The sequence below is a fragment of the Podarcis erhardii genome (assembly GCF_964252035.2).
Source record: "Podarcis erhardii genome assembly, chromosome: 1".
In the NCBI taxonomy this organism is placed as follows: Eukaryota; Metazoa; Chordata; class Lepidosauria; order Squamata; family Lacertidae; genus Podarcis; species Podarcis erhardii.
The window spans coordinates 84,686,485-84,697,629 of record NC_138497.1 but is presented as its reverse complement, the minus strand read 5'-3'; the positions used below and the strand labels follow the sequence as shown (position 1 = coordinate 84,697,629).

The following is an 11,145-nucleotide window of genomic DNA, read 5'->3' as shown; positions in this document are numbered from 1 at the left end:
AGTTATTGGGTTCAAACATCCCTGAATATTGTCCTTCAAATACATTGTACGTCTCAGCTAAAAGTCACTACAATATTCCTTCCTTCCTTCCTTCCTTCCTTCCTTCCTTCCTTCCTTCCTTCCTTCCTATGAGCCTGTACTGGGAGACTATCATTTAATGACCTGTTATGAAGTACCACATTTACGGAAATCTAATGCTCACTTCTTTTGGGCCAAATTATATTGCGAAAATTAAGGTGCACATTAGATTTGATGGTGAATTAGATTTGAGTAAATTCCATATGCAGTTTGGACACCATACGCTGTTTGGGGATCTGAGAAGGTTTTAAGGCAAAAATTCCAAGAATGCAGGTTAGAGATTTTGGGGCAGTCACCCTTTTGCAGTGGAAGGGTATGGATAGTGAGGAAAAGGGGAATTGAGATTTTAGGGTGAGACAACAGACAAGGAAGAGAACACGTTTTCCCAAGAGAAGGGGACTTCATGGGGCTTCAAAGCAGAAGGCAGGGGAAGGAGAGGGAGGGGTGGACTTGAGAGAGTTTAATGCATTTCCTGATTCTGCAAGGATGAGGTCTGTTGGGGTTGATGGTGGTGACATGGCAATCTCCTCAGCATAGGAATGAAGGAAAGCCAAGGGTAAAATGCAAGGTGTGTGAGTGTGTTGTTCCAGAAGAAATGTTCTTCAACAGAGACAAACAAAGTCTCTTGGGTGACCATGGATTCCTAGATAGTTAGGTGAAAAGCATCAGTTCTTATGTTTGAGTTGGGCTTGAAGATTAACAAAAAAGCAAAGTGTCTAATGGAAAGGTTTGTACTTAAGGCTAAGAGAGGCTTTTCAGGCCTCATCTACTTATATTGAAGGCATTAGCATGTTGAAGTTGATATTGATTTTGCTCACTAATGCTGGTTCCGTCTGTGTGTTGATAACAGGAAGATCAATCCTGGCAAGCTATTTGAGATACCATCTTCTTTGCCCCTATTTGTGACTTTCTAATAGCTAGATATTTAACAGCGCACACCACCATATCTAGATTCTTCTGGGTGGCCTCTCAAATGGAAGATAACGGGAATACAAGATGCTGTTTATAAAAGAGCCTTTTAAACCAGGTTTGGTCCTGAGCAAATTTGCTGCCCTTGATCCTCATAGAAATCAATGAGATTTTAATGCTTAAATAAAGTCTGCTTGAATTCACCAGAACATGGGACTAACATTTTTTTTCTCTGGATCAGGAACATGGGCATGGAGGGGCAGCTGCTCCCCCCCAAAGCAATAAAAATCAATAAAAAATACATAGCTAACTGAGTTTCTACCCCCCAACAAAAGGCTTGCCCCACTCCCCCAAAAAATCAGGGCGTATGAGTCTTCAAGTCAGCAACTGCAAGATTCCTTTGAGCCCTTTGTCCAAATGTAGCCACTTTCTCTTGGTGCCATTTCTTCTCATGGCAGATGCAGTGTTTTTTAAACTTTACTTCAGAAAACATATGCCAGCATTTCTCTTGACTCCACTTTTTTCTTAATTGTCTTGCTTGATAATGTGGTGTTACAGATTACTTGGAAAGCAAGAAAGGCAAGTGGCTTCCGTTTGCAGTGCTGTTTCTTACTCATACGCTTATTGTATTAATTCCACAAACTAACAATCAGAGATCAGAAGTCATGATCTTAGTCCTGTTTTATGGGACCACCATTGCCACCTATGTTCGCCTATGATCTTAGTTGATGATCTTTTGCTAGTTTCCTTTTCACAATCTTAAATTCCTTATCTGTAAAATGGAAATGCATATTGTAGGTTTAGGTTTTGCAGTAAAAAAAATCTTTTTAGCATATTCACAATATATTGTTGCCATCATCTAATTTTTAAATCTATTTAGTTGAGTTAAAACCCACTACCTAAGTTTTAAATCCGTTTGGAGGGATGTATACCATTGGTTTTGTGATCGCAGTTGAAGAAACATAGTGGGTGGAATCAGTGTAGCGCAAAGTGGCCCGTGAGCAGGGGAACGAGGTCCACCTGCACAATGGGACCTTCCCCTCTCTCTTCTGCCACGCACTCCTCTTCCTCCCTGCTCTGGGTTTTCTCCCAACCCTCTACAGCAGATTGAGAGATTACTGGGTGCACAAGGTGGAAGGAGATGTGGCATGAGTGGACTTCATTCTATGCACACAATAACTCAGTTGCATCCCACCAAGATTCTTTGCCACCAAGGACACAGACTGTTTTTTTTTTTAAATTGTAATATTTTTATTAACTTTTTACAAAAAACAAAAACATTTCATTGAAAGAAAAGACACCCCCCCAGCAAAACTGAATAACAGCAACAACAACACACACATACAATACTGTTTTTGGGTTGTTGTTTTGTTAAAAAAATCATATTAAATCCTTAGTTTGGGATTACTTTAATCCCTTGACTTCCCTCCATCCCCACCCTAGGTTCAATTTTATTACTTTCATTTAGGCACGTCCAAAAAATCTTAACTTCTATTTTCTTCCATTTTTAATACATTTTCTAACATGTTACAAGTGTTTTCCAAAATCCTGCTAATGTATTTACTTATGCGCATTGCTTTTGTGTGTATACAATAAACATTTCCCATACTTCTATATATTGTTATCATCTTAATTTCTAGATTTCCCAATTATTTTAACCATTTCAGCCTATTCCATTAACTTAATATACCAATCTTCTTTAGCTGGGACTGTACTGAGCTAGGATTATCCAAATGGCCTTTTCCTTTTTTTTTTTTTACCTTTCCAACATTTAAATGAAGTACAGGCCATGAATTTTAAATCATTCTTCCACCTGAGTATTATGTCTCACATCTTTTGCCCACTTTGTCACAACATACTTGACCTCTTCATCTTTAATTTCCCATTCCAAGCATGAATTGTACATCTCTGAAGATATTTTAGTACCACTTTCTATTTTCTCTCTCTGAAAATTTGAGATTTCATAAGCAAATCCTTCCTTTTTTCATTTTCAAATATTTCATTTCGTTGGTAATGTTGCAAAGAGAGTTAGGAAGGACACAGACTGTTAATCAGTCAAAGGTCAGGTTTTGCTTGAAGCCTAATATGGCGTAAATTTTGTATTTTAAATTTCAAAATTGATTATTGTTGAGATTGTTGATAAGATGGCATTTCCTTTTCACAGTGGCTCATGGTAGAGCTTTGCTATATTAATTCTAAATTATTTCACAGTGAAAAGTACATATGACCTTGTTTTAAACAAGGGTTAGGCAATTCCCTCCCACTCAGTTGCCAGTCCCCTCTGGCCAAGCTGGTAGCCATGGGTGGATGAGGGGTGTGTGGAGACACAAAAATTGAATCATGCTCTATGTAAATAAAAGTCAGAAAGGTAATAAATTATATATTGTTAAGTATTGAAACTACAACTAATCCAGAATGCGGCAGCTAGACTGGTGACTGGGAGCGGCCGTCGAGACCATATAACACCGGTCTTGAAAGACCTACATTGGCTCCCAGTATGTTTCCGAGCACAATTCAAAGTGTTGGTGCTGACCTTTAAAGCCCTAAACGGCCTCGGTCCAGTATACCTGAAGGAGCGTCTCCACCCCCATCATTCTGCCCGGACGCTGAGGTCCAGCGCCGAGGGCCTTCTGGCGGTTCCCTCATTGCGAGAAGCAAAGCTACAGGGAAACAGGCAGAGGGCCTTCTCGGTAGTGGCGCCCGCCCTGTGGAACGCCCTTCCAGCAGATGTCAAAGTGATAAACAATTACCTGACATTCAGAAGACATCTTAAGGCAGCCCTGTTTAGGGAAGTTTTTAACGTGTGATATTTTACTGTATTTTTGGTTTTTATGTAAGCCGCCCAGAGTGGCTGGGGAGGCCCAGCCAGATGGGCGGGGTATAAATAATAAATTATTATATTTGTCAGAGCTGCCCAAGGTCCCAGCTCACAGAGGACCAACGCCAGGTTGTTGTTATATACAAAAGTCTTTATTGAAGTTCAGTCTCTATTTCACAGCCGTGGCGCGCAGCTCTACGTCTTAAACCCTAGACCGCCGAAGCTCCGTCTGAATCTCCTCCCCTCTGACACCAGTTTAAGACTCTAGCCCTGCTCCACCTCTTCCTCTGCTCTCTCTTCCTCTGGGTCCTCCTGTCCGCTGGGGCATTCCCCTTTCTGGACTCTTCTGACGCTGAGTCCCCTGACTCCTCCCCCTGCCTCCGGCGGGCTTTAGGACCTGGTTCCCAATCCGGGTTCTCTGCTGTCCCGCGTGCCTGTACATTTGAACTTGGCGCTCGCGCCCAGCCAGTGACCTTCCTCCTGACCGTTACACTGCTTCTGTCACTGCTTCCCTCTTCCGGGAGGCTAGCTGGACCTGACTTTCCCTCCGTTCCCTGACTCTCGGATGGAGGTGTGGTCAGCCCTGACTCATCTTCTCTCCCTGCTGGGGGAGACGCTGGCCCCGATATCTGGGACTCCTCCCCCCCACTACGCTCTGGTGGGGAAGCTGGTCCTGATCTCCAACTGCTGCTCTGGGAGTCCCCGCTGGCCCCTTGCTTCTGGAGTGTCCCCCTTGCCCTGGCCATCGGCGCCCCCTTCTGTGAATCTTCTGATTCATGGAATCTCTCGGGCCACTGTCATCTTCTCCTACGCTGCCCTCAGATTCTTCCCCTTCACTCTCCATTTCCTCTCTTCCCTGTGCCTCTGCTCCTGAGCCCCTGACAATATTATTATTATTATTATAGTTAAGCTTTAAACAAATTTACTCTGTTTCCACTGTATTTTAGATATCCCAGTTGACCTAATTGGCAGGAAGTTGGAGAAAGACGATATCACAGAAATAATGGATTTTTACCTCACCAAGCTGCCTGATCTTCCGAAGTGCAAATCTCCCTCTTTGTGGCAATTCTGCTGACCTACTTGATTACTCTGGTAGGAAATGGGGCAGTTCTCTTGGCCTTAGGGACAGATGTTCACCTCCAGACCCCCATGTAACTCTTCCTCAGTAATTAATCTTCTTTAGATGTCCTTTGTCCAACTGTCACTGTGCCCAAGATGCTCCAGGTCTTCTTGTCAGAGGACAAGGCAATATCATTTGTTGGTTGCATGTTAGAACTCTTATTTCTGATTGATGTGGTGGGCACTCACATTTTATTGCTAGCAGTGATGGCATATGACCGCTATATTGCTATCTGCAGTCTATTATGCTACACAAACATCATGAAAAAAGCAAATAATAATAATAATAATAATAATAATAATAATAATTCATTATTTATACCCCGCCCATCTGGCTGGTTTCCCCAGCCACTCTGTGTGGCTTCCAACAAAAGATGAAAAATAAATTAAAACAAATAATTGCTTTGAAGAGACTTTGTCCTCCTGAGAAAAGTAGCTGTGCGAGTCCCATTGAAAGCAATGAGATTTCAAGGTTAAAGTAAGTTTCCTTGAGTTCACCAGAACATGGGAACAACCCATCTTTACATGGATCAGGGCCATTGCATTCAAAATACCAAATGAATTTGCACACTTCTGAGACTTCAACTCAGGGACTGCCGGATTCCTCAGAGACTTTTGTCCTAATATAGACACTTTTTCTCGATACCATTCCCCCAACCACTGTGCCAAAGGAAAAAAAATACTTTGTCCCTTTGACTCAAGTCAGAGGCAATGTTTATTGAATTTTAGTTCAGAAGAGGCATGCTATCATTCTCCTGATGAGATATAAATTTTTCACATTGCCCTCTCTTACTGTGGTGCTCAAGTCTACAAAGGAAAACAAGGAAGGCAAGTAGATGCTTTATTGTACTGGCAGACTTAGGCAGTCAAACAATTTAGCTAGGTAGTGCTATTTTTTAGTGATAGGCATACTGTATTTATTCAATGAGCCGAAGATCAGACATCAGAACTCATGATATCAGTGGGTGCTGGGCAAATTTCCATGTCACAATCTTAAATCCTTTATCAGTAAAAAGGGACTTTATACTGTAGCTTTCGGTTTTGCAGTAGAAAAACCATAGCATCTTCACAATACAAATTGTTGTAATGACTTAATTTTTAATTCCATTTTGTTTTCAACTCTGTATTAAAACCCATTCCATTGATTTAAAATTCAGTTCTGGGAATGTATAAGGTAGGTTTAGTTACTGCTTTATAATGTATGTTTAGTTACTGCTTTATAACAGTTACAGATAGGTAGCCGTGTTGGTCTGCCATAGTCAAAACAAAATAAAAAAATTCCTTCCAGTAGCACCTTAAAGACCAACTAAGTTAGTTCTTGGTATGAGCTTTCATGTGCATGCACACTTCTTCAGATACACTGAAACAGAAGTCACCAGACCCTTCTATATAGTGAGAAGGTGGGGAGGGGTATTACTTAGAAGGGTGGTGGGATTGGGTGACAGGCTCATCACAGCTATCTGCCAATCACCCAATCCCACCACCCTGAGTAATACCCCTCCCCACCTTCTCACTATATAGAAGGGTCTGGTGACTTCTGTTTCAGTGTATCTGAAGAAGTGTGCATGCACACGAAAGCTCATACCAAGAACTAACTTAGTTGGTCTTTAAGGTGCTACTGGAAGGAATTTTTTTATTTTGCTTTATAACAATTATTGTATGTCTGCAATACACTGGTATCATTATGTAAATTTTCAATCCACCTATTTTTATCAAACAGTGGCAGATTTGACAGATAATTCTCTTACCCTAAAAAGGTCTGGTATTAAGAGAAAGTGTAATTTTTGAGAGTAATGTTGTTAGATGCCACTATACATGTTTTATTGATTTTAGTTTTTTTTTAAAAAAAAAATCTGATATTTTCTTCTTTTAACATGTATTTTAATGAAGAATTAACAAAATTATTTAATGAAAAATAGATTAATATTTTGAGAAATCTTATTTTGTCAGTTGAAAAAAGCTGATGAAAAAGCTGGAATAATTTAACATTTGCAACAAATTGACATTGACTTGATTAATATATTTTAATAGCAAATTCATGCTAAAGGTACCACCCATACCAGGAAATGGTATCATCTAATGTAGGAAACCCTGACATTTGCAGAAGAGGACAACATCTTTAGGGGGGGGGGAGTTTTAGGTGGAGGAAAACTATCAAACTCAGCATGCTAATTGTCCATGAAATGCTGTCTCTCTGTGGAAAGGAGTGAATAAAACTCTGTGGGTGGACATTGCAAGATTGTGTTGCAGGTCAAACATGTAGTTTTAAGAAAGATAACAAATGTCTGAACATTGAAGGAGCCTGGCACCCTTAAAATTGATATCAGCTAGAACCAGGTGCCTAAGATGTCCTAGAGTTGGGGCATCAGCACTCTGCTTCCCAATTGGCTGTCTTATTAATAACAGAACTACCCTTAGGTTAAAAACAGAATGATCCCTGCTCTTGCCCAGACACTAAGGTCCAGTGCCGAGTGCCTTCTGGCAGTTCACTCACTGCGAGAAGCCAAGTTACAGGGAACTAGGCAGAGGGCCTTCTCGGCAGTGGCACGCCCTCCCACCAGATGTCAAAGAGAAAAACAACTACCAGATTTTAGAAGACATCTGAAGGCGGCCCTGCTTAGGGAAGCTTTTAATGTTTGACAGACTATTGTATTTTAATATTCTGTTGGAAGCCGCCCAGAGTGGCTGGGGAAGCCCAGCCAGATGGGCAGGGTATAAATAATAAATTATAATATTATTATTATTGCTCTCTTAACAAATCTGCTTTCTTTTCTCTGTACTTTAGATATGCAATTTGAGTGGCAATGGAGAAAACCAATATCACAGAAACAAGAGATTTTTACTTCACAGAGCTCTCTGATCTCCCAGAAGTGCGAATCTTCCTCTTTGTAGCAATTCTGCTGATTTACCTGATCACCCTGGCAGGGAATGGATCAATCCTCATGGCAATAGCGACAGATGTTCACCTCCAGACTCCCATGTACTTCTTCATCAGCAACCTGTCTTTCCTGGATGTCCTTTGCCCCACAGTAACAGTGCCAAAGATGCTCCAGATCTTTATGTCGGAGAACAAGACAATATCATTTGTTGGCTGTGTATTACAACTCTTCTTTCTGATTTATGCCGTGGGCACCGAAGTCTTCTTGCTCTCAGTGATGGCGTATGACCGCTACGTGGCTATCTGCAGTCCCTTGCACTACACAAACATCATGACCAAAAGGCGGTGTGTTCAGCTGGCTGCTGGGACCTTGCTAACCGGCTTCATCAATTCCATGATTCATACCTCATTGACCTTTACATTGTCCTTCTGTGAGCCCTATAAAATTCACCAATATTACTGTGATATCCCACCACTAATGGCTGCCTCTTGCTCCTCTACCTACCTCCCAGAACTGGTTGCTCTCCTTGTGGCTGGCATTTTAGGAGGTGGTGCATTCCTGGTCACTCTGATCTCTTATGTCTATATAATCTCTACTATCTTGCACATGCAGTCCGCTGAGGGAAGGCGCAAAGCCTTTTCTACCTGTGGTTCCCACCTGACTGTAGTTTTCCTGTTTTATGGGACCACCATTGCCACCTATGTTCGCCCCACCTCCAGCTATTCGCCCAAACAGGACAGAATTGTTTCCATGTTGTATGGGATTGTTACTCCTATGCTAAACCCTATGATTTACAGTCTGAGGAATAAGGATGTTAAGAGGGCCTTGGTCAAAGCATTTCGCTTGAAAATATTTTCATGAAATTATTGGGTTCATTTGTCCATTTGTCCTTGAATACTGTCCTTCAAATACATTGTACTTCTGAGCTAAAAGTCACTACAATCTTCCTTCCTTCCTTCCTTCCTTCCTTCCTTCCTTCCTTCCTTCCTTCCTTCCTTCTTATGAGCCTGTACTGGGAGACAATCATCTAATGACCTGTTATGAAGGACCATATTTACTGAAATCTAATCCACACTTCTTGGGGGCCAAATTATGTTGCGAAAATAAAGGTGTGCATTAGATTCGATGGCGCATTCGATTTGAGTAAATACCTTATGCAGTTTGGACACAAGTCTGCAATTCTCACATGCAATCTGACACTCAAATTTTCCTAGATACTCATTTGAAAATACGGGTGTGGTGAAGGAAGGCAGAGAAAGAGGATGTTGGCTCAAGAGGTGAAAGTTCTTTTAGAACCAGGGTGGGTGGGTGACTAGACTTCTTTGCTTGCAGAAGAGAAGCAGAGATATTCACAGGAATTAGGGGGCGTTCAGGAGTGGGGCCCTGAGAAGGTTTTAAGGCAAAAATAACAAGAATGCAAGTTAGAGACTTTGGGCAGTCACCCTTTAGCAGTGGGAGGGTATGGATAGTGAGGAAAGGGGGAATTGAGATTTTCGGGTTAGACAACAGACAAGGAAGATAGCACGTTTTCCCCAAGAGAAGGGGATTTCATGGGGCTTCAAAGCAGAAGGCAGGGGAAGGAGAGGGAGGGGTGGACTTGAGAGAGTTTAATGCATTTCCTGATTCTGCAAGGATGAGGTCTGTTGGGGTTGATGGTGGTGACATGGAAATCTCCTCAGCATAGGAATGAAGGAAAGCCAAGGGTAAAATGCAAGGTGTGTGAGTGTGTTGTTCCAGAAGAAATGTTCTTCAACAGAGACAAACAAAGTCTCTTGGGTGACCATGGATTCCTAGATAGTTAGGTGAAAAGCATCAGTTCTTATGTTTGAGTTGGGCTTGGAGATTAATAAAAAACCAAAGAGTGTAAACTAATGGCAAAGGTTAGTACTTAAGGCTAAGAAAGGCTCCTTAAAGGTAAAGGGACCCCTGACCATTAGGTCCAGTCGTGGATGACTCTGGGGTTGCGGCGCTCATCTCTCTTTATTGGCCGAGGGAGCTGGCGTACAGCTTCCAGATCATGTGGCCAGTATGACTAAGCCGATTCTGGCGAACCAGAGCAGCGCATGGAAACGCCGTTTACCTTCCCGCTGGAGCGGTACCTATTTATCTACTTGCACTTTGACGTGCTTTCGAACTGCTAGGTTGGCAGGAGCAGGGACCGAGCAACTGGAGCTCACCCCGTTGCGGGGATTCGAACTGCCGACCTTCTGATCGGCAAGTCCTAAGCTCTGTGATTTAACCCACAGCGCCACCCGCGTCCCAAGAAAGGCTCCTTAGCCGTCATCAACTGTCATGAATGAGCCAGCCCCCAGGGAAAGTTTGCAGCCAGCTCCCAGTGAAGGACGTAACCAGGAAGAGAGAGGGAGAGTTAACTACAAGACAGAATGATTATAGCCGAAAGTCAACTTCCCTGCCCTTAGGAATGTAAACTGATAGCCGAGTTGCAGAGAGTCAGCTGGCAGCTTGCCAGCGCACTAGTGAAGGACAAAATGCAGGGGCTAGAAATGAAAGCAGCTCAGAGAGCGTGAAGGACCACGGTAGTACTGTTTCAGAGAATGAGGAAGGGGTGGGAGCTGACCCCCTTAGTCCAAGGTCCAGGGGCATAAGGGGGGTCTGCAAAACAGAATACACCGCAAGAGGAAGTTTGGCTGTTTCTGGTCTCGCCGGAAACACCCTCCTTAGAAGGGACATCTTTGATTTAAAGATGGACAGCTGTGATCACCGCTCCAGTGAACTCTGTTTTTGCAATAAATCTTCTAGTTAATTAACTACACTCATTTGTTATCAACACTCCCTGACATCTACTCATACTGAAGGCATTGGCATGTTGAAGATGATATTGATTTTGCTGACTAATGCTGGTTCCGTCTGTGTGTTGATAACAGGAAGATCAATCCTGGCAAGCTATTTGAGATACCATCTTCTTTCTCCCTATTTGTGACTTTCTAATAGTTGGATAGTTAACAGCGCACACCACCATTTCTAGATTCTTCTGGGTGGCCTCGCAAATGGAAGATAACAGGAATGCAAGATGCAGTTTATAAAAAAGCCTTTTAAACCAGGTTTGGTCCCAAGTAAATCTGCTGCCCTTGAACTTCATAGAAATCAATGAGATTTTATGGTTAAATAAAGTTTGCTTGAGTTCTCCAGAACATAGGACTAACATTTCTTTTCTCTGGATCAGGAGCATGGGCAGGGAGGGGCAGCTGCCCCCCATCAATAAAAATCAATAAAATTATATAGCTAACTGAGGTTCTGTCCCCCAACAAAAGCCTGCCCCACCCAAAACAAAAATCCTGGCTAAGCCCATGATCAAGACCATTGTATTCCTTTTGGCCAAAA

At 42.4% G+C, this 11,145-nt stretch overlaps 1 protein-coding gene across 1 annotated transcript; it reads left to right on the top strand.

The window, feature by feature from the left end:
* Positions 1–7,728: 7,728 nt before the first annotated feature.
* On the top strand, positions 7,729–8,664 carry LOC309350943 (olfactory receptor 5V1-like; the record flags this gene model as incomplete). The annotated part of the gene is made up of 1 exon (XM_081878196.1): positions 7,729–8,664. One exon carries the CDS (start codon positions 7,729–7,731, stop codon positions 8,662–8,664), a length of 936 nt encoding a protein of 311 aa, XP_081734322.1.
* Positions 8,665–11,145: the final 2,481 nt, after the last annotated feature.